The 24029-nt window shown below is 41.8% G+C and overlaps 1 protein-coding gene across 3 annotated transcripts in view; it reads right to left on the bottom strand.

Moving 5' to 3' along the window:
• The window catches only part of PTPRG (protein tyrosine phosphatase receptor type G), an 828925-nt gene that overhangs the window by 55962 nt on the left and 748934 nt on the right, over positions 1 to 24029 (bottom strand). For all 3 annotated transcript variants that reach the window (XM_061618739.1, XM_061618737.1, XM_061618738.1), the window contains exon 15: positions 14767 to 14858. In XM_061618739.1, coding sequence (XP_061474723.1) covers positions 14767 to 14858 — 92 coding nt within the window. The remainder of the gene's footprint in view (positions 1 to 14766; positions 14859 to 24029) is intronic.

The following is a 24029-nucleotide window of genomic DNA, read 5'->3' on the forward strand; positions in this document are numbered from 1 at the left end:
ATTGACTGCTAGCGGCTCTCCAGGGTTTCAGGCTGGGGTCTCTCCTAGCCCTACTTGGAGAAGCCAGGGATTGAACCTGGGACATTCTGCATGCAAGGCAGTTGCTCTACCACTGAGCTACGGCCCCTCCTTACGGCCCAAACGCACAACTTAAGTTAGTAGTATCCATATTTAAATCAGGCTTTTCAGAATAAGAGTACCCTTTTCAGATAGAACCCAAAATCTTTTGTCTGTCATAATCAAAATTAATTTAAGTTATCAGGTAGACAAGAGCCTACTGTCTGTGGAAGTGAAATTATTTTAGCTAATCTTCCAAAAGTTTCTATCCTATTTACAAGTGACGTAACGTCTGGCTGAGAAGGTGCAACATTTCCTGAAAAAAACTCTGGAGAAACTAGGAGAGCAAGGAAACAGCAATATAATTTACAGGTGGCTTGGGCCACAGTTGGATGTATACAATGCTTACTCAAACATGTGCCAACCAATCAAGAGCATTTGCTGATCATTTTTCCTTGAGTTGATGGGTATTTCCTGAAAGCACACAAATGTAATTTTAGTATGTGACATAACACCTGACTCAGGCCTTCTGAACTAGGATATGAGCTCATTCTAGGAAACATGAAAGAGTATGCATTGTCTCTACCACAATGTCAGGTTTTATTTATACTATCTGAAATCTATGTCTCAACTTGTCTGTGCTTTGTGCTTTCATAAGCAGGGAATCCTTATGGTCCTCATTTATAGATAAACCACAATAGAGTATAAACCACCCCATTGCCAATGATAGGATTTTGAAGGAAAAGATTTCTAGCAGGACTGTTATATAAGCTCTACGCAATTTGTTTCACTTCTTTGTCTCACTGGTTCAGGTTGGCTACCACAATGACATTCTCAACGTTTAACTTCGCAGAATGCTAATTTTGTTTAAAGATGAACAGTTACGGTTCTTATTATTTTGTCCACTGGAACGTATTGTCGGCAACTCTGAAATCCAACACATTTGGTTTTAATCAACCTTTAGTCACAGTTAAAACTCTTCTGTGTCATTATAGCTAATTTAGCTTTTAATTACATTGTCCGTGCTAACACTGATTGGAATTTAATACATCCAGGTTTAATGACTCATTCATTTTCAATGTCCCTCTGAAACAAGTTGCTGATTAGTTTTATAAACTTCAAATATTCTTCTGCTAAATTTATGTGTAAAATCCAATTGCTACATGTCTGATAATACAACATAATGAGCTAGAAATTGCTCTGGAATGGCTGATTGCATAACAATTCTGATATAACTTCAGACAAGTGAACAAGTTAAGACCCTGAGAGCAACACTATAATATGGTTTTCCTGTCAATTGAAGGAACCTCTGAAACAAAAAAAATGTAAGAAATAAAATCTATACTTGTAAGAACATGCAAATGCTTTCTTCTCCGGTCTGTAGCTACACAAAAAAAGGTTTGTTTGCTACCTTGCGTACTGAAATGTAGAAAGGCTATCTGGAAGTTTCAGAAACCACTCAATGAATAAATACAAAGCATAACAGTCTCTGTTACAGTGGACTGTGGTCCAGCAAAACCCAATTCAAACTAAAGCCTGGCTCCTAAAGCTGCAACTGGTTTAATGTCAAAGGAAAAAAAAAGGATTGGGGATAAAATGGGGTGGCTCAACAAAAAGAATCAAACCCAAGTGAGAGTTAGCTCCTCAGAGGGCTTTATTTTCTGTCTAATATTTAGAGACTACTGTACCCCTATCCAGGCATTAACAAATCCAGGGACATAAACATGTGAGGTGTTGGTGGGGGAACAGCACCTTCCTCCATTATAGTTTTTGTTGCCTTCCAACTTGTGGAAAGTGACTGTCTGCAGTAGGGAGTCTCTTTTATGAATGGAGGATTCTTGCGTGTTTTGGAACCCTGCAAAATCAGGGTTCCAAAACATCTAGGAAACATCCATGGATACAAGTCATGTTCCATAAGTTGGAAGGGAAAGCATGAAAACTATGCTGGAGACAGTAGGGAGCTGGCACGGTCATTCCTTCTGTGCCCTCCCCCCAATGTTTCTTTCCAGGATTTGTAATATCTGCTCAGTGTCTCCAGAAAAAATAAGCCAACAGTAACTCTACACTGGAAGAGGAAGTTGAGTGGAGTTGGCGTAATGTTGCAGCTAGGCAAGCTGGGCTTGGGAAAGTGAGAATGATGAAAATGGATAAGGGTATTTAATGGCATTTGTCCCTTGTTGGATCACACCAAAGTTTGTACTATCCAGCACAATGTTTTCAGTAACAATGATCCAGATGCCCCAATAGACAGTTGCTATCCCTCATCATTCATTGGCGTTCACTTGTGACTGAGTAAGACTGTCTTCCACAATAAAGTCTTTAACAGTGAGTCAGTATGTGACTGTGGAGGCCAATCCTAAATCCACACACTGTCCCACAGTGAGGACATAGGTTTCCAGATGGAAGATGGTTGCGATGAGGATTTGTTTGGCATGCCTTCTGCTTGGCTCGTTTGTCCCTTTCGCCCTGTATTCGTGCTTCTTCAAAGTCCATAGCACCTTTGATAATAGCTGACCTCCAATTGGGACTCTCGTGGGCCAAGACTTCCCAGTTCTCGATGCTCATGTTACATTTTTTAGGTTATTTTTAAGACCATCTTTAAACCTCTTTTGCTGTCCGCCAATATTCCGTTTTCCATCCTTAAGTTGGGAGTAGAGTAACTGCTTTGGAAGACAGTGATCAGACATGGCCGGTCCAGTGAAGTTGATGTTGGAGGATCATTGTTTCAACGCTGGTGGTCTTTGCTTCTTCCAATAAGTTAACATTTGACCGCCTATCTTCCCAAGAAATTTGCAAAATTTTCTGGAGGCAGCATTGGTGGAATCTTTCAAGAAGTTGGGAGTGGCATTTATAGATGGTCCATGTTTCGCAGGCGTACAGTAATGTAAGTAGTACAATGGCTTTGTACCCAACACCTCATAATCAGAGGTATACTGCCTGTTAAATACAGGTACATAGGTTCCATTTTAACAATAGCAGCTAACAGCCTTTCATTAACCCATATTTTATAAAGATGTTTAATTAAGCCTTATCACATCTGCTGCCCGCTATAGTGTGGGGATTTTTGTTGTTATGTGCCTTCAAGTCGACTACGACTTATGGCGACCCTAGGAATCAGTGACCTCCAAGAGCATCTGTCATGAACCACCCTGTTCAGATCTTGTAAGTTCAGGTCTGTGGCTTCCTTTATGGAATCAATCCATCTCTTGTTTGGCCTTCCTCTTTTTCTACTCCCTTCTGTTTTTCCCAGCATTATTGTCTTTTCTAGTGAATCATGTCTTCTCATGATGTGTCCAAAGTATGATAACCTTTTAGCTTCTAATGACAGTTCTGGTTTAATTTATTCTAACACCCAATTACATGTCTTTGTCGCGGTCTATTGTATCTGCAAAGCTCTCCAACATCACATTTCAGATGAGTTGATTTTTTTCTCATCCACTTTTTCACTGTCCAACTTTCACATCCATACATAGAATAGTGTGGGGATACTAATACTAATACTACAGGGCTGTTGTAAGGATTACTGATAAAATGTATGTGAAGCACTTGGAATGCTCTAAAGCAGAGGTGGGGAACCTGGTGCCAAATATTGCTAGACTGCAACTCCCTCGTCTCTGACCTTTGGCCAGGCTGATGGGAGTCCAGAAAGCCCCAGGTTTCCAACCCTGTTCTGTAGCACTATGTGCATGCTTAGCAGCAGTATTATCCTTTAGCCATCACACTCTGGGGATAATGTCAGAGAGGATTATTCCAGAGAGCAGTAAAACTATTGCTATGGAAGTTAGAAAGTGCAGAAATGTTTGATCAGACTTTGTGGACTGGTGGCTATTTTTGTAGAATGAAGAGCTTTTTTGGGGAAAAGAAGTTGCACAGCTGGTTTTTAGTTCAAATTCAATAGGGACTGAATCACAAAAGACAAGGCAGAAGACAAGGCTAAGAAGATTATAGTCACCACTGCTAAGCAGAGATGACCAATCCACTAATGAATTTGAGGCAAAACAAACAAAATTGTCTGGTTTTAAAAAATCCAATACATTTTATACTATAAACATTCAGTGCTGGTTCTCTGGGGATTCCCTTGCTTAATCCTCTTTCATGAGACGTGAAGGACAGACCTAAGACCAACCTCCTCTTTTTAGTATTCAAGTAAAAGCCTGATTAAAGTTTCCAGAGGAGAAGAGAGTAGATACAGCTGCATTACAAGGGGCAAGGAAATCCTCTAGTAGGTTGCCAAAGTGCAGACAGAAAATGTTGGGGCTCAGTAGTATATGAAACAAATAAAAGAGGACTAGAGAACACGATGAACAGTAGACCCTCAAATAAAAACAATATTCTACCACTGCTCTATTATGTTTGCAGTTTTTGAAAGCAAACGTAGTTAATTCTATCATGGCTTTGAGTAAGAAGAAGGAATCTTCTGCCTAACAATACCAAGCGGAGCTACAAGTTTTGTGTATTTGTAGAACTACCCATGCCATGTTACTTCTTCCAATCTCCTCCTTTTTTCTATTTTAGATCTGTACACCACCTTGCTAATTTTTTTGGGGGGGGGGGTCAATATAGGCAACATACATAGCCCAGTCCTACTATACGTTGTTCCAGCAGTCTGTGTCCTGGAGATCTTTTCAGACTTGGTGGAGGGGGCCAATAGGGGTAGACATTATGGCTATCAATGGTTCTTGTCATATGGTTTCCAAAGTCAATCCTATGACAGGGTATATTTATTTATTTATTATTTGATTTATATCCCGCCCTTCCTCCCAGCAGGAGCCCAGTGCGGCAAACTGAAGTGCTAAAAACACTTTAAAACATCATAAAAACAAACCTTAAAATACATTAAAACAAAACAATGTTAAAACATTTTTTAAAAAAGTTTAAAAACATCTTTAAAAAAAGGGTTAAAAGCATTATTCAAAAAACCATATTAACAACCAACTCTAACACAGACGCAGACTGGGATGGGTCTCAGCTTTAAAGGCTTGTTGAAAGAGGAAAGTCTTCAAAAGGCGCCAAAAAGATAGCAGAGATGGCGCCTGCCTAGTATTCAAGGGGAGGGAATTCCACAAGGTAGGTGCTGCCACACTAAAGATAAAAATTCCAGCTAAGGGGAAAAACTCATTATGGTAATTTTTTACAATCAAGCAAGGCTTCTAAGATTATTGCTGCCTTGGGTTCCCTTTGGGAGGAAGGACAGGATATAAATTAACAACAACAACAACAATAATTCACAAAGAGAGGACCAACAAGCAGAATGGCTCAGGGCTCCTAATGCACCATGAGACCTCATCTGTCACTGACAGAACTACTACTTAAACTGGACTGAACCCTGCTATCTCTTGTCATGTCCCAAATCTTCCTGGCATGACCAGTTCAGAACTGGACATGACCTCAGTAAAGGAGTAGGGACTGATGGCTGGCTGTGGTACTTATGGGGTGAAAGGGGAGTCAGCGGACACCAGTAACCCTCCCAAGACTACCGTCGCAGAAAATACCCCACTTAAGAAGGCTTCAGGTTTGGAAGAACCTGTCCGTCTCTGCCGGCTGCACCGAGGTTATATATGGTGCTGTAAAACAATTAGCCAGCAGCGGCTTGGTTGTAAAGCAGATAAGCAAGGGAGAGGGTCAAGGGGTCTCAGTGCACAAAAGGCAAAGTCAGTTAACGAGGCAAGGTTCAATATTCTAACAAGGAAATCTGGGTTTCAAGGCACAGCTGGCAAGGGTATGACGTTGGCATCTTACTCAAGAATCGTACTCAAAGAGTGCTTATCAATGGTTCCTTCTCAAACTGGGTGGAAGTAACAAGTGGGGTACCACAGGGCTCAGTCCTGGGCCCAGTGCTCTTCAATATTTTTATTGACGACGTGGATGAGGAGGTACAGAGCATGCTTATCAAATTTGCAGATGATACAAAATTGGGGGGCACAGCTAATGCCGTGGAACACAGAAACAAAATTCAAAGGGACCTTGATAGGTTGGAGCATTGGGCTGAAAACAACAGAATGAAATTCAACAGGGATAAACGCAAAGCTCTACATTTAGGAAAAAGAAACCAAATGCACAGTTATAAGATGGGGGATACTTGGCTTAGCAATACGACATGTGAGAAGGATCTTGGAATTGTCATTGATCACACACTGAATATGAACCAACAGTGCGATGTGGCTGCAAAAAAGGCAAATGCTATATTAGGCTGCATTAACAGAAGTATAGTTTCCAAATCACATGAAATATTAGTTCCCCTCTATTCAGCACTGGTTAGGCCTCATCTTGAATACTGCTTCAGGTTTCACTCTCTCTGCTAAAAACCCTGTCTGTGAGTCTCACAGAATGCTTCACTGACCAACAGTTCTGGTCTCCGCACTTCAAGAAGGATGCAGACAAACTGGAACGGGTTCAGAGGAGGGCAACAAGGATGATCAGGGGACTGGAAACCAAGCCCTATGAGGAGAGACTGAAAGAACTGGGCATGTTTAGCCTGGAGAAGAGAAGACTGAGGGGAGATATGATAGCACTCTTCAAGTACATGAAAGGTTATCACATAGAGGAGGGCAGGGATCTCTTCTCGATTGTCCCAGAGTGCAGGACACGGAATAATGGGCTCAAGTTGCAGGAAGCCAGATTTTGACTGGACATCAGGAAAAATGTCCTAACTGTTAGAGCCATACGACAATGGAACCAATTACCTGGAGAGGGTAGTGGGCTCTCTGACACTGGAGGCATTCAAGAGGCAGCTGGACAGCCATCTATCGGGAATGCTTTGATTTGGATTCCTGCATTAAGCAGGGGGTTGGACTTGATGGCCTTATAGGCCCCTTCCAACTCTACTATTCTATGATTCTATGACATTGCTTCCAGCAAACATCAAATGGCATAACATTGCCTTTTAAGCTCCCCTCCCGGGTTCAGGTGCTAGCAATCAGCCCTTCGACTCCCAGGAGCTTGTAGCCTTAAATGGCCAGAACGCCTGCGTTGCTCTGCTACTCACAGGTGTCGCTGCTCTGCAAGGAGCGGAGGGGCTTCCTGTTCACTCCTTGCATCTGACTGAGGGGCTCCAGCTGTATCCTGAACATCTTCCAGTGGTGGTAGGTCTGGAGCTGCTTCTGGGGTGGGTCTGCTTGTTCTCTCTCCTGGGTCTGCTGTGCCAGTCCCCTGCTCCTCATCCTCCTCTGAGGACACATCCGATGGAGGCATGACAGAAACAATGCAATCCGACTGGTATCATCTTACCCCTGTTAGGTCTAGACCCAACAAGATAACACCAGGAACAAAGATGGCAGCATGTCTGACTGAAAACCCAGAACTGGAAGTGCAGTGCTCATTTGGCAGGATGAGATCAACTATCCCTGAGCCCTACTCATGAAGCAGGATCCGGATTCCTCACATGTTCCATATCAGCCCTGAAAACAGGCCAGAAAAGAGTGGGGGAGCAACACCAGCTATAAAGCTACTCAGCCAGCACTGATGCAACAACTAAACTTCCTGTGTTCTCTGACTCCTTACTGTTATTCTGGACATTCTGAAGTATGTGTTGGACAGCTCCTGGTAAGGCTGGAACAAGATATTATTATACAGCCACAAGAGTGGCTGTATACTATAGCCAGCGGGGATTTTTCACATTCCGCAATGTTAAATTGAAAATACCCCCCATGCCATTTTGATGCTTCCCATAAGCTCATGTCAAAACAAAACCTTACAAAACTTATAGTCCTGAACTCAGAAACGCTTGCTTAACAACCCTCTCAATTTTCATGGCGATACACAAAACAGTCAGAGAGAGTAGACAGTTCAAAGTGTAAAAAGAGAGAGAAAAACCTCAGAGCCCTTTTGGACTATTTTCTCTGAGAGTTCTCATAATCTGTTGAAATTCATTAAAAATCAGCCATGTTCATAGAGTACCTGTAATCCTAATAATGACGTTGCCCATACTCTGACCTTCATCTGCTGCAGCATAAAAGTTTAAAAAATGCCTGGCTGATTTTTAATTAATTTAATAAATTTTGGCTGGGACCCAATGATAACGCGGAGCATGCTCAGTAAGAACCAACTGTCAGAGTTCTAAAAGCCTCACAGCTGCTGGGCTTGGCTAATCAAGGGGCCACACCCACACCAGGCTTCATGTGAGACAGTCATGGCTTCCCTCAAAGAATCCTGGGAAGTGCAGTTTGTGAAGGGTGCTAAGAGACTCCTATTCCCCTGAGAGAATGGTTTAATAGTCAGCTACTCTGACTGAAGGTCTGTGAGGGGAACAGGGCGTCTCCTAGCAACTCTCAGCACCCTTCACTAACTACACTTCCCGGGATTCTTTGAGAGAAGCCATGACTGTCCAAAGTGAAATAAAGGCCTGGTGTGGATGTGGCCAGGGAAAGCTTTGGTTTAAATTTGGGTGGGAGGCTACATGTGTCTGCTGTAGAATAAAAAGGTGGGGGAAAGCCTGAAAAAGAATGATTCTGTTTACAATGTTTTCCTTTTGGAAAGGAAAGGGGCTTCCCTTCTGCCCAGTGCCCGCCCATCCAATCTCCTCCCCTCCCACTCCCTGCCCCTTCCCTGGGTCAGTGTTGGACTACGACCTGGGAGACCAGAGTTTGAATCCCCACACAGCCATGAAGCTCACTGGGTGGCCTTGGGCCAGTCACTGCCTCTCAGCCTCAGAGGAAGGCAATGGTGAAATCACCTCTGAATACCGTTTACCATGAAAACCCTATTCAAAGGGTCGACATAGGTGGGGATTGACTTGAAGGCAGTCCATAGAAATAAATCCCACTGAACTAAAAAAATATGCAAATGATCAAATCCACTCTCCCTTCTCTTCCCTCCTATCCCCTCCTCTTGCCCCTTCCCTCCCCCTTCCTTTGCCCCTCACTCCCCATCCCCTTCCAATCCCCTCTTTCCCCTTCCCCTTCCCCCTCCTCCCCTTCCTCCTCTCCAGGGTCAGTTTTACCTATCTTAAACATGATTGCACGGAAGTAAATACCATTGAACTCTATAAGCATGCAAATGATCAAACCTGCCCTCCCCTCCACCTTCCTTTGCCCCCCTCCAATACGCTCCTTCCCTCTCCCCACTCCTCCCCCATGGTCAGTGTTTCCTATCCTACCCAAGATTGCATAGGAGTAAATCCCATTGAAAATAATCATGCAAATGATCAGACCTGCTTTTCTCCTCTCCTCTCCCTTCCTCCTCCCCTGCCCACTCCAGCCCTCCCTCCCTCCCCCCTGTCAGTTTTACCTAACCTAAGCATGATTGCATGGGAGTAAATCGCACTGAATTTAATAAACATGCAAATGATCAAACCTGTCCTTCTCCTCCCCTCCCCATCCTGCCTGCTCCCCTCCCAGTCCTCCCCTCTGCATTTCCTCCCCTCCCTCCTCCTCCTCCTCCTCCCCTCCCCATCCTCTGTGGTCAGTTTCACCTATCCTAAGCATGATTGCAGGGGAGTAAATTCCATTGAACTCAATAAGCATGCAAATGATCAATCCATTCTCAGCAAACTTGGACAGGATCCCATTTCTTACCTCCTGGATTAAAAAGCAGGGAAATTCACTAATAGGCAAAAAACCTTGCCGTTTAAGAACATACCTATAGCCCACAGCTATTCTATCAAACTTTAAAAAGCAGGGAAATTGGGCAGCTATAGTGAATGCACCAGCGGAGCAGGAGACCTGAACTCCTCTCTGAGATATTGGACTGCCCTACAAATTGGTCAAAATGCAAACACCATTTGGGTTGGTCTTTCACAGTCCAATCCACTTCCAGTGTAGCTTGGAAGAATTTGGTAACACGTGCCTATTAGTTTTTTGCCTATTAGTGAATATATATGCATATCCCTTGACAACTTGCATATCATACTAATGGCAAATTCACAGCTGATTTTGGCTACCTATATGAAAAGCAATTAGGAATATGGTTAAGGGTATAAAAATCAGATGCTGTCCCATGCCTGTCCTAGGGAAGCCTTAAAAATAATGGCCTGTGATGTGAAAAACATGGTGCCTTCCAGATGTTGTGAACTACAACTTCCATCAGCCCCAGCCAGTATGGGTAGTAGTGAGGGAAGGATGATGGGAGTTGTAGTGGAACAACTGGACAGACCCATATTGGCTACTCCTGGCTTGTGTAAATCCCTTGCGGGTTCATTCTACGTTTATCATGTGAGGGAAGGGACTTTGGTTTCGAAATTACAGTTTTAAAATTATTGTACTTTTCTTTAATGGAGATACCGAACTTCAGAAATCAAAACTAATAGGCAAGACAATATTTACTGAGTAACTAACAGACAGTGTGGGAAGCTAACCATTCTGAAAGGCTATTTCAGTAGCATATCCCGCTGCTGCACAATGCAGATAGAAGCAGTCCTGCGTTTTGTTAATGGCCGTGATTTCAGAGACAGATGAAGCAAAGCCCACTTTAAGTCAGTGCAAGTTTACAGATGTGTAGCTGATTATTTTGAATAATTAAATGGTGTCAAAACCAGCTGTGATGAATAGCACTGGGGTCTCAATTCATAAATAATTGAGGAGATAGCAGTGCATTTGATCATTCCCATCAAATTCTGCTCTCCCGAGGATAAATGTTTGTCCTGAATACCATCAACATTGTTAAATGCCTCAATATCCCTGTTCAGTCATCCAGCCAACAGTCAATTTAACTAAATCACTTTTAGCACCTTGCATAGCCGCTGTCCTCATGAATACAAAATGCTTATGACTGGCACAATAGGGCCCCCCTCCCCCGTTATTTTGGTTTAGTTTTTAAATTATCAGACAGTGTGCACCTAATCACAAAGGCTGTCACCAAAAGGCAGCAAGAAGAGGCTCAAAAGCACCATGTTGAAGGCAATGGCTGCAGCCTTCTCTTTATTACATGGAACAAAGGGGCGTTCAGTATCACACCAACAATTGTGTGTCAATATCTTATTTGTAAATACAGCTGCCTTTTATGATTCAGTCATGGCACTTTTAATACTTGGTTGCTAAAGCATGTCAGGCCCCCAAACCATATTTCTCTGCTCTCACCCTGGTGGAGATGGCACAACAGCTGCACACTATTTTTGGCTCAGAGGGTTGGAAGGTCCCTCCTTCCTGACAGTATTTTCAAAGCCCAGCTGTGAGCAGGCTGAAAGAAATGCGGGGAAATAGAACAGTTAATGTGGGCTTTTGGAATAACTGTTTTTGCTTATTAGAGCCTGAGCCTGCCACCATCATTAAGCATGAAACAGTGTTGACATAAGCCACATGAATTTGTAAACCCAGAGTACCTGCAAGTTGGTTGCATGCACAGCTGCAAGAGCTATAAGCATTCCTGTATTTAAACCATACATGTTTCAGTCCCTAATACTGAGTCCCCACCCCATGTTACCATTATCACACTTTACTTATTCGTAAGATTTGTTACCCGCCCTTCACCATAAGGTCCCAGAAGGGTTAAGAACAATATAATACACAATGATAAAAACAGATAATACTGTTACAATGATAAAACAAGTGAACCTGGAACAGGGCAGTAGAAATTAAACAGAAGTGGTGAGTCCCACAAAACAAATACCTTATCTGTCAAAGGCCAGCTAAAGAGGTGCATCTTCAACATATAGTGAAAGCTGTACAATGAAGATGCTAGACGTACCTCTGTGAGGAGGGAGATCCACAGGTTCAGGACTGCCACAGGGAAAGCCCTCTCGTGGGCTACCATTCCCCGCACTCTTGAGTGTGGCAGAACTACCAAGAGAGCCGGTTCTAGACCCATTACAGTTTGGGTTCAGGCCTCATCATGGAACTGATTCAGTCTTAGTCAGGACAAGGAGAGTGCAACTTTGCTCCTTCTCTTCAATCAGCTCCATGAAATGGGTATTGGGGCCAGAGTGTTACAATGGTCCTGATACTTCCTAGTGGCGACTAGGAATAAATAGGCAAAATAATTTTATTTTGGTCAAAGACCAGCAAATACCTAGTGGCAGCATCCAGAGAATAGTGTTGGGAGAGTGGGTTTTGGACTCCTGACAGTTGTGCTATGGGGTGTCACAGGATACTATTTTACCCCCAGTGCTGTTTAATATCTACACGAAGCTGTTGGGAGATCAGCTTCAATAGGGGATCTGGGCAAGGTGCTATCAGTATATTGATCAGATTAAGCTCTATTTCTCCAGAATATCTGATTTAGGAGAGGCCTTGCCTGGACAGGTGGGTGTCTGGATGCATTGATGGGCTAGATGAGGGAAAACAAGCTGAGTTTCAATCCTATCAAGATGAAGACTCCATGAGTGAGTGCTCCTCATGCATGAGAAATTGGTCAATTGCCTGCTCTAAATGGAGTTGCACTCCCTCTGAAGGAGCAGACAAGCAGCGTTGGGGTGCTCCTGGATCCAGGTTTGTCACCGGAGGCCCAAACGGTCTCAGTGACTTGGAGTGCCTGTCACCAACTTCAGCTGGTAAGACAACTACAACCATTCCTAGACTGGGACACAGTGGTTCAGGCACTGGTAACTGCAATGCACTCTATGTGGAGCTTCCCTTGAGCTTGGTCTGGAAACTGCAGTTAGTGTAGAATGCCACAGCACTATTGTTAACAGAAGTGAGACTCTATAACCATATTACATCTGTGCTCAAAGATTTGCACAGGCTGCCAGTTTGCTACCAGGCAGAGTTCAAGGTGTTATTACTGGTATATAAAGCCCTCAACAGCTTGGGACCTGTATACTTAAGGAATCACCTTATCTCTTACGTGCCAATTCATTCACTTTAAACTGTAGAACTTACACTTCTACAAGTGCTGCACAATGTTCATTCTGCATTGGTAAGAAGTCATTCCTTTAGTATGTCAGCACTTGTGCTTGAAACTCCCTGCCTATGACATTAGGCAGGCACAATCTCTACACTTTTAGATGCCTGCTGAAAACCTTTCTGTTCGGCCTATCCAAACACATAATTTGGTTTCATCTGGTTTTAAATCTGTTTGAAATGTTTTATTATGTTTAATTGTTTTTAGATGTTTTAAACAGTTTTAAAATGTTTTAAATATGTTTTTATTTTTAATTGTGTATTTTTTTATCATAGATGTGTTTGCCACCCATGACTCCTTTGGGAGGAAGGGCAGGATTTAAATTTAATAAATAAACACAATAAACAAAATCTTAACACCCAACAAGCTTGGCAGGGATGGAGATAATCATTCAGATATTTGGGGACGACATTGTTTAGGGCTTTGAACACTTGAATGGAGCACCTTGAATTGGGCCCAGAAACAAACTTGCAACCAGTGCAGCTATTTTAAAACAGGGGTTATGGGAGTCCTAAAAGGAATCCTAGCCAGTAATCTGGCCACTACATTTTGGGCTACTTGACATTTCCAAATCATCTTCAACAGTAGCCCCACAGAGACACCCAACTGCTTCAATAATGCTAATAATAATAATAATAGTAATGATTTCCCCTTATGTGTGATATCCATGTAAAAAACCATTACTGTACTTCACAGAGATCAGTTTTACAATTTTCTGAACTTACAAACTTGTTCTTTAGTAAATGGCTAAAGGTAGAATTACAATTGATGCTCATGGCCATTTTTAATGCAAAGACATAAGAAGAGCCCTGCTGGATCAGACCAGAGGCCCATCTAGTCCAGCATCCTATTCTCACAGTGGCCAGATGCCTAAAAGCAGAACATGAACACAATTGTACACTTCTGCTCACGAAGGCAGAGCATCTGCCTTGCATGCAGAACATGCCAGGTTCAATCACTGGCATCTCCAGGTAGGGCTAGGAGAGAATCCTGTCTGAAATCCTGGAGAACTGCTGTCAGTCAGTGTAGACAATACTGACCTAGATGGACCAATGGTCTGACTCGGTATAAGACAGCTTCCTATGTTCCTATGATCCCCGGTAACCAGTATTCAGAGGCACTGTGCCTCTGCAAAACCAGCACATGCTGATCTTTTGGTCATACAGCCATGTTTAAAATATATTTCTCTGAAAGGTGCATGGGCCACAATTCATCATGTATTGGAAAACCCTTTAAACAAGAGTGACCAAGAAGGACACGGCAAGTCTGCCTGCATTGCAGGTAGTCTCATCCCACCTTGGTTGTCCATAGTGAGGCTAGTAGTTGCAAAGTTCCAGGAACCATGCCCACTTGGTGCAATCTCCATCCCACACCAAACCATTCATTACAGATGCCAGGCTGCTTGCCTTCCATTCTTCCCACTTCCCGATCAGCAAATGCTCAGGCACGAGGACTTCTGCAGCCTTGTTACAGCCTTGTTATAGTAAAAGTCACCACATTCATTCATTATTTATTTATTTGATTTACATCCTGCCCTTCCTCCCAGCAGGAGCCCGGGGCGGCAAACAAAAGCACTAAAAACACTTTAAAACATCATAAAAACAGACTTTAAAATACATTAAAACAAAACATCTTTAAAAACATTTTTTAAAAAAGCTTTCAAAACATCTTTAAAAAAAGTTAAAAACTTATTTTTTTAAAAAAAAGGTTTAAAAACATATTAAAAAGCAATTCCAACACAGACACAGACTGGGATAAGGCCTCAACTTAAAAGGCTTGTTGAAAGAGGAAGGTCTTCAATTTTTTGTACTAGGCCTTCTATTTAGAGGCTCACTCCTCCAGTGCACTTGAACTTTTGTTCTTCCAAGGCTGCCTGGAACATGAAAATTAAACATCATGCGGGAACTTTCAATACTATAAAGGCTTCTAAACACGTACCTCAAAGTCTTCTGAGAATCCATGTTGGTTGTTGGCATACAGTTCATTAATATGCTTGACAAACTGTTTGACAGGAATAGCTTCCATGTCATCTGCAAAATGAAAAAGATATTCAGCTCTACAATTAATATTTTCCAACAATAATGGCTGGTATTTTTCTACGAAATTTAGCAATAACATCTCTACCTAGTAATAGCTTGCTAACAATCAGTTTATGAAGATTTCTCTGATTTATATCCCACCCTTCCTCCCAGAAGATGGTTCTGTGTGCCTTCACAGCTGAAATTGACCCCAGATTATGCACAGCCAAGTTGGTGCCAAATAAATGCTTGCTATTACTGTAGATTTTCATACTATCACTCTTATCTTTCACCAAATAACCACCATGTTGTTTACTGTTTAATCAAGTTGTCATTTATTGATTCTACTGACCAGAAATGGTTGTTTTATTGGTTCCATTTTATAAAGGCTTGATGAAAGAACAAGAATATACAGGAAACAAAGTGGCACTGGATAGGCTGCTGGACAGATTAATTCAAAGCTGACTTGAGCTGAAAAATTCCCTTTTGCTATGTGCCTAATCACAGATAATGCAAATGACGAGTAGGGCAGATTACCTTACTTTGTCTCTATGGCATATGCATTTACTGTACATATTTGGTGTAGCTTATTACTCTGCAATGTGATAATATATTGACATATAATAATGACAACTCTGGATTCTATACTGTTATTGCCATCAATTCTACTATCCCTGTCTTCTGCTACTGAGATACACAGGACTGAGAAAGTTACTGAGTAGTCACTGTGTCTGTATTAAGGAATCATACAATAGTAGAATTGGAAGGGGCCTATAAGGCCACTGAGTCCAACCCACTACTCAATGCAGGAATCCAACTTAAAGCATAAGGATAAGTCAACATTTAATAGATTAGCATGATCCATGCAAAATGTACATTTATGCTTACATCAGTCTGGTTTGCACTTTCCAGTAAGCCAGAAAATGACTTACTGTGATCATGCAAACATGCTGGCTCCCGGGGAGAAGGAGGCAGCTGCTTTTCTCCTCCTTGGACTTCTTAGCTTAGTGCAGTGTGACAGTTAAACCATGGTTTAGCTTAGTATGTTGTCTGAACCTGGAATTTTTGTTAAGGTCTCACTTCCTTAACCATAATTTGTAGCCAAGATTTGTCTTGTGGTTACAGGATGTGATTAAAGAGAAGAGAACTTAACCATGATCCTTAGTTTGGACAACATTCTAAGTTGCCATGCCTCACTGAGCTAAAATGCCTGGGGATGAGAAAAGCGGCTGCGATCTGCTTGGGAGCCAGCACATGGTTTAGCTTAGTGTTATGTGTGAATGTTGCCTCTAATCAAAAGTCTTGACTCATGGCTGCTTCTTCTATGTAACTCTTAATTTCCTGACTTTTCTCTAGACATGCTAATGGAACGTTGTGGCAAAATCTGGGGAGTTTTTGATGTTAAACCTGACAGCAAGTCCCTCCCTCTAGTATGTATTTATTACATTATAGTAATATGAGAAAGTTTTGCAGAAGAATTAACTCAAGGGTCTTCTCTTATCCACAGATGGATTTTAATAATCTATTTTCCATTGCAACTAGCATCCCTGAAAGTGAATGAATCCCTATGCTAATTTCATGAGAGTTAATTTTGACATAGTGAATGAAAGATTCCCAAGATCAGTTATGTTATGGAGTTCCAGCCTACAGTCAAAGCTACTGACCTATTCCTTTCAGTGTAACCTTGTTTTAGCATATCTAATATTAAATCACAGTTTTACAACATAATTAAAGAGCTAGAAAACATAAATTATAACAGGGTAGATGACAGACTCTCCCAGTATGCCATGTTTGTTCTGTCTACTCTGTCCCTTTTGCGGAATGAGCACATTATAATCTTTTACATATAATTCCTCCCCTTAAATATTAGACAGGTGCCATCTGTTATCTTTTCTGTTATCTGTAATCTTTTCGGCGCCTACTGAAGACCTTCCTCTTTCAACAAGCCTTTTAAGTAGAGACCTTATCCCAGACTGCATTTGTGTTGGAATTGCTTTTTAAGATTTTTTAAAGCTTTTTGAAAGAAATGTTTTTAAAGATGTTTTGCTTTAATATATTTTAATGTCTGTTTTTATGATGTTTTATTGGAAGTTGCTGATTCATAGGGTGGCCATAAGTCATAATCGACTTGAAGGCACATAACAACAATATAATGTTTTCAGTGTTTTTGTTTGCCGCCCTGGGCTTCTTCTGGGAGGAAGGGTGGGATATAAATTGAATAAATAAATAAATAATACATTTGGTAATGCACTGCATGCAAGAATATCAAGAAAAACCCTTAGCTTAATCAAATACATGAAAAGTACTGGAATGGGAATAAATCCAAACTTCATAGAGTTCAGCAACTATCTCTTCTTTGGGATATTTAGGGGCATAGACTCCTGAACACCCCCTAGATGTTTTGGAGTATCAGTAAAAGGGATGATCAAAAGTCAAGGATAGATTACAGTGTCTATTCAAATGAAAAAACGAATCAATCAAACCATCACTTGGTGGCAAAGCATGTCCACCTTCCTGGTCCCAAATGGATTCAATCACTGTTGTCCTTTTGTCCCGATTCAGCATTTCCTCTTCTTCTTCCTCCTCCTCTTCCTCCTCCTCCTCTTCCTCCTCCTCCTCCTCTTCCTCCTCCTCCTCCTCTTCCTCCTCCTCCTCCTCTTCCTCCTCCTCTTCCTCTTCCCTATCCCCATCTGCTTCATCTTCACTTCCCTCTTCTTTTCTTACAATACAGCAAAGAAAATCTCCATATAGGGATTTCATTCCCAAGTTTCCCATTCTGTCTGGTTAAACTGCCCAGCAGGGAAAAGGTTAATGCTGACACAGAAAGCTACTTATCATCACAATGGGCTGATTCCAACTCCACTCCAATCTTTACCAAGCTGTCAGCACACTCGGGATCACAGCATGGCATGAGCTAAAATGGCATGGCATGAGCTAAAATTATTTAGTGTTTGAAATCTTTTCAATTTGAAAACAGTTTGTGCTGCTCAGTGTTAGTAAGAGTAACTCAGATAATCTTCAGGTCAACCCCATGATGCCCAGAATTAAGATTCTGACTTATCAAATGGACTGAAAAAATGACTGATTTTGACTTACAGAAGGTATGCCTGAGGCAAACGTACTGCTGATTCACATTCATTTTGTCCTTTTTTCCCTTAAACCAGAGATTAAATGTAATTTGAGAGACCGTGATCTGCCCAATTTAGGACTCTACACAACTATCTTATACAGTCTGCAAATATCAGGAGCACTCTTCTGAGGAAAAATATATAGTCAGACAGAAATAGAGCTTGAGAGTTCCACATTCCAATATGCAGTCAATTGTTTGAAAATTCCATCATGTTCTTTGAAGGCATTTGATCTTCTTTGCTCATGAACTCTGAAGAGCTCCTCAAATAAAATCTGCTAAAACATATGAGGAATGTGCTTCTTAGCTTCTTTTCCATTTCAGGACAAATGTGCTTCAGAGACCATACCTCTTTTAGTCTACTGAAGAGATTAATGAAATCTTATAAAGGCTAATTAGGAAACGTAATAGTTGCTCAGTGCATATTCCCATTTGGGCAATTAGCTTTTTCTCTGCCTAAAATTGGGCTGACACTCATTAGTGCCACAATGAAAAAACCCTTTTTCCCCCCAAAATTTAATAAATGGGATGATATTTTTACTCTAATAATCATAGTTCAAAACATACTTTTTATTTATTTTGATATTTTCCGCTTCCTATCTCAGAGGCTTAAGATGGGCAGCAATATATCCTTATGCCATGTCAGTAACGATAAAAATACATTTTAAAATTTAAGAAGGTTCTCTAGTTTCAATGAATCTAAATTACTTACTAATGTATTAAAAACTGGCCTGCCTCCCCTCATCTGCACAAGGAAAAACCAGAGCTTGGAAGATTACTTTTAAAAAGGAATAAATTACAATTACTGTTACATGGCCCCAAAAAGAAATAAACCACCATTACAATTACAATTGTTTTGAAAGGAATGGATTACTTTACAGTTACTCAAAAGTAATCACTACAATTACATTCAAGTTACTTTTAAAAAAAAATTAGAGTGCCTACAAGGTGCTGGCCTTGGCTGCTGCACACCTAAATAGTCTAAAACAACATTAAAAATAAACAGATACACACAGAGAGGGTAGTATAATAATTCTTTGTATCCGTAAGATACCCGTGGTGATCTCTATACTGGTAAGGGAGACAGGAAGGAGGCAGAGGCCATTACTCAGATCTTTGCACATCAAATCAAGTGCAACCCCCCCACACACACACTCTCAGCCAGCAAGCATAATCTCTCTCACTTAACCACCTCCTGGACCCTGCCCTGCCACCAACAAAGGGACACCCACCCAAGCAAACATTTTCTCCTGAGATGCAAAAAATTTAAAACACTGCAAATGCAGCAAAGTAGCCAGGGAGGGCAGTGGAGGCCGCTTTGTGTGCCAAGTGCAAACACAGTACTCTCTCTCTTTCACACACACACACGTTGTCATCTTTCACCTCCACAGTTCTTTATCTCCATTCTGCTGCTGCCTCCTCCTTTATCCATGTTCTTGCCCTCCATCTCCTTTTTCCCTCCACTTCATTCTTCACCACCACCATCTGTTTTTTTAAACAATTGTTTTCTCCACTCCGTCTCACTCTCCACCTTCTTCCTTGTCGCCTCCTACCCACCCACAGAGCACAAAGGAAGAGCGATGCTGCACAGAAGTTTGAGGCATGTGATTTTCATCCACAAATCAGAGGAACAGAAGGCTTCCCCTGCTTCATCCCCCCCCCAAATAATGCCCCAAAGTAATGCTGGAAACATTACAATTACTCCTCAAAAACATTACAATTACTCCTCAAAAGTAATAAAATTACTCCTTGTTCTATTACAATCAAAATGTAAAGAAATTATCCACTCGCTCCTCAGAAAAGGAATGAATTACAAGTAATTCTTTTTTGTAACTAATTACAAGCTCTGGGAAAAACATTGTTCTGCCATGTAAAAATTAAGCCTTTACTGGGACATACTATAGTCTTCAAGTAATTGGTCTTGCTTACTGGTCTTGAACATATACAGAGACACAATATTCCATTAATGCTGCAATCTTATACCAATTTACTTGGGAGTAAGCCCCACTTAATCCAAAGGGGCTTTCTTCTAAGCAGACATGTATAGAATTGCATTATAACTGTACATTTGCCCCAGGTGTGTTAAGGGATTTGACTGAACATGCAAAGCAGAATCCATGGACTTGGGCATGCCCTGCTTCCAGTGTCCTTGTATGTGCTGTCCCATCTGATGAGTTTCTGACCTTCCCCAACAAGCCTTTTAAGTAGAGACCTTATCTAAGTCTACATCTGTGTTGGAATTGCTTTCTAATATGTTTTTAAAGCTTTTTTTTTAAAAAAATATGTTTTTAAAGATGTTTTGTTTTAATACAGTAGGGCCCCGCTTTACAGCACTTCGCTTTACAGCGTTCCACTAATACAGCGGTTGTGCATTGTAGAAAGGCCCCGCTTTACAGCGCTTGTTCCACTTTTATGGCGGTTTTTTTGCCGCCGGGTGCCATTTTGGTCAATGTAAGTCAATGGGATCCGCTTTACAGTGGTTTTCGCTTTACAGCGGAGATCCGGAACGTAGCCCACTGTATGAGTGGGGCCCTACTGTATATTTTAAACTCTGTTTTATGATGTTTTAGAGTGTTTTTAGTGCTTTTGTTTGCCGCCCTGGGCTCTTATTGGATATAAATCAAATAAATAAATAAACAAACAAACAGATGGATGGATGGGACTCCTGTCTGAATGTGACTCCATGCAGTTGGACCCTGATAAAATCTGAACACAACTTCTAAACTGATGGAATACTGTCATGCAGCCAGCAGGTGGACTAAGAGCAAACATTTTGCATTACTTTCCTAGCCACATTAAGGCTGTGTTTAGTTCTCAATCAACATGATTTAACTGTAGAAAATGACACTTGTGTTTAGGAAATGTGAAATACAAAGAGAAAATGCAATTTACATTGATGTAAATTAGTCTCTTTTGTGGGAAATTTAAACAGGTGATTTAAATCAATCCGTTCAGTGTCATGAGTCTTATAAGGAAAGTTAGGCTAAAAGATGTTACAGTGATTCACTTTGTATTTGCTACACAAACGCAAGATACTCTCCCATTCCCTTTAGGTATGTATAGGTCTTGTGATGTGCATTCTTTGCTGCTGCATCTGGGTAATGTTCAGTATCTCCCATTCCCATCACATTTCTACCTGATCATTTTAACTAGAGATACCAGGGATTGAACCAAGGACTTACTGTTTGCAAAGCATGTGCTCTACATATGAGCTATGGGAAAGGATACAGAGGAGGGCAGCTATGAAGAAACAGATGTTTGGAGGAACAGCAACACAATATGCTAAGAAATGTTAAAAAAATGGAAATGGACTGCCTTCAAGTCGATTCCGACTTATGGTGACCCTATGAATAGGGTTTTCATGGTAAGCGGTATTCAGAGGGGTTTTACCATTGCGTGGGTGATTTAAGAGGATATTCTAGTGTTAAGGAAAAGTGATCATTTTGGGGTTCTCTGGTGATACCACAAAGACATCAGCAACACTGTCATTTGGGTAGTGTGACAGATTGAATCTTATTAAAAATTCCGCATACAATGTCAATTTAGACTGTTCCAAGTTAAAGGTTGTAGTCAGTGTCCTACTCAGAGGAGACCTACTGAAATTAATAGACATGACTAATCCAATACATGTCTACCCAGAAGTAAGCTCCATTGGGTTCAATGGGACTCACTCCCAGGTAGCTGTGTATTAGATTGCAGCCTAACTTAGACCCATTAATTTCAGCTTGTCTACTCTAAGTTGGGATACAACCTCAAGTGTTTGCTTTGGACTAGTCTAACGGTACGCAATCAAGTGTATACAATAGGGAGTAAGTTTCATTGAACTCATGTGAATTTGAGTTTTTTAATGAGCATAGGATACCTAGGGCTATAAGCCACTCATGTTACAGATCTGCCCTCTTTATTTGAAACAAGAAGGCAATCAAAATATTGTGTTTATGTATGTAACTCCTGTAACAGTTTGTCTTTCTATTTTATTGTTGCTCTTTGCCAGAAGCAAAATAAACACATAATTTATTTTGGATAAAGTAACTACTTGGGGATTTGTAATGCTATGAAGACATTGGATAATTTCTGTAGTGCTCATCCCTGCACAGATCATAAAACTTAGTGGATGCACTGTCCCAAAGTTATACTATATGCGGAGTACTCTTTAAAATGTTGGTGCACTGCTGAAGCCAGTGACCACAGAATGAGGGAAACAACTACTGAGCAATACATGCCAAGGCATGCCACTTTCTGTTGATTTTCAAATGTATACCTCCAAGTACATACCAATGGCTACTTTTCACAACAAAAATAAAACTATTCTACTTAAAAGGGATGCACTGCAAGACCCTCAATTAATCTTTAAATCTTCATTTCAATTCATGTTATGGGATTGTTGTAAGTTAGCACCATCCTGGCAAGTGTTTTTCCCAATGTACTAGGGGCTGCTGCCCGTTCGCTCTGCTTGCCAGTCCCACCTACACCTCACCCTACAGCACCCCAGGGCTCCCCCCACTCTCACTGCCAGTTGCCCCCTAGCCATCTCTCCATCTCCTGTGCCATGCTGCCCCTATCACTCCCCCCAGCCGTCCCCCCACACCATCCCCACACATGGGTCACCAAAGCTCTCCCCCTCCAAGGGTCTCCAAACCTCCCACCTCCCCCAAGGGTCTCCAAACTTCCCCCACCCCCTCCATGGCTCTCCAAACCTCCCCCTCTCCCTCCAAGGGTCTCCAAGCCTCCCCCCTCCAAATTCCAAAACTACCCCCACGGGTCTCTAAACCTCCCCCTCCAAGGGTCTCCAAGCCTACCTCATCTACGGGTCTCCAAACCTCCCCCTCCCCAGATCTCCAAACCTCCACCCTCTCCCTTCAAGGGTCTCCAAACCTCCACCATCCCCTACGGGTCTCCAAACCTCCCCCCTCTCTTTCCACAGGTCTCCAAACCTCCCCCTCCCTCTCCAAAGGTCTTTAAACCTCCCCCCTCTCCACTTACCTTATGACCTTGCTGCTGCTCGCTCACTCACTCACACTCTCTCGCCTGCTCACTTGCCTGGCTAGTCCCCCCGCCGCCCCTCTCATCATCATCACTGCCTCCTCCTCACCTCACCATCTCAGCCATGGTTTGCCTCTCCTTGCCCTCCTCGCCTGTGAACGCTTCAGTGCAAGCATGCACCTGTGCAGAAGTGTTCACAGATAGTGCGATGCTTACAAAAATACAATATAGTAAGAACTGCTACTAGTATTACATAGTATGACTGTTCTTTTATTTCTTTAACTGAGGAATCTTTGGGGTATTTCCTGTAGTTTGGGTTTTAGATAATGCACAAATTGTGCCTTTTTGATGGCTAAAAATTCACTGTGATTTGAGATCTACTGTCCTTTCAAATGTACAAAAACAGATTTCTGACTTGTGCATCTGTAGTCTGAGAGAAAATGTGTTTGGTTCTAATTTAATGGAAAACCATGGTTTGAGTATAAGCCGTGGCAACCTTAGGCTTGTTCTCAAACCATTGTTTAAAACTGAAAGTGATTCCTCCTTTCAGGTGCAGAAAAAGAGGAAAGGGGTGGAGAAGATGCAGGCCTGAGGTTTTCCAAACCTTGTTCTTGTAGAAGCAAACCATGGTCATTTTGTCATCCTGATCTAGTGTTTGTTAAAAAAGGTAAAGGTGTCCCTGCACTTGTAGCGCGAGTCGTTTCCGACTCTTAGGGTGACGTGTGGCAAAATAATTTAAACTGGTAAAATTTGGAACATTTTCTTAGGTTGTTTTATTAAATAGTTTGGTTTTCTGTCAGAAGGCTTACAGGGCAATCCTGTATGTGTCTACAACCTATTATACCTTGGATTCATCATTAATGCAGTTCACAGTGTCTTTACTCATTCGATTCGAGTTAGGGGGACAACAAATCCGGATCTATTTGCCACCACTCAACAGCTATTTTCAAATGTTTAGCTGCCATTTCTCTGCTCTGCTGCAAAGCTGTTTCAGGGGAAGAAGCAGTGGGCGAGAGGAGGCCTGATAATTCTTCTTCCACTTGCCACTTCCCTTTTGCAACTCTGCCCAACGG

The sequence above is a fragment of the Rhineura floridana genome, chromosome 3 (assembly GCF_030035675.1).
Source record: "Rhineura floridana isolate rRhiFlo1 chromosome 3, rRhiFlo1.hap2, whole genome shotgun sequence".
Taxonomy (NCBI): domain Eukaryota; kingdom Metazoa; phylum Chordata; class Lepidosauria; order Squamata; family Rhineuridae; genus Rhineura; species Rhineura floridana.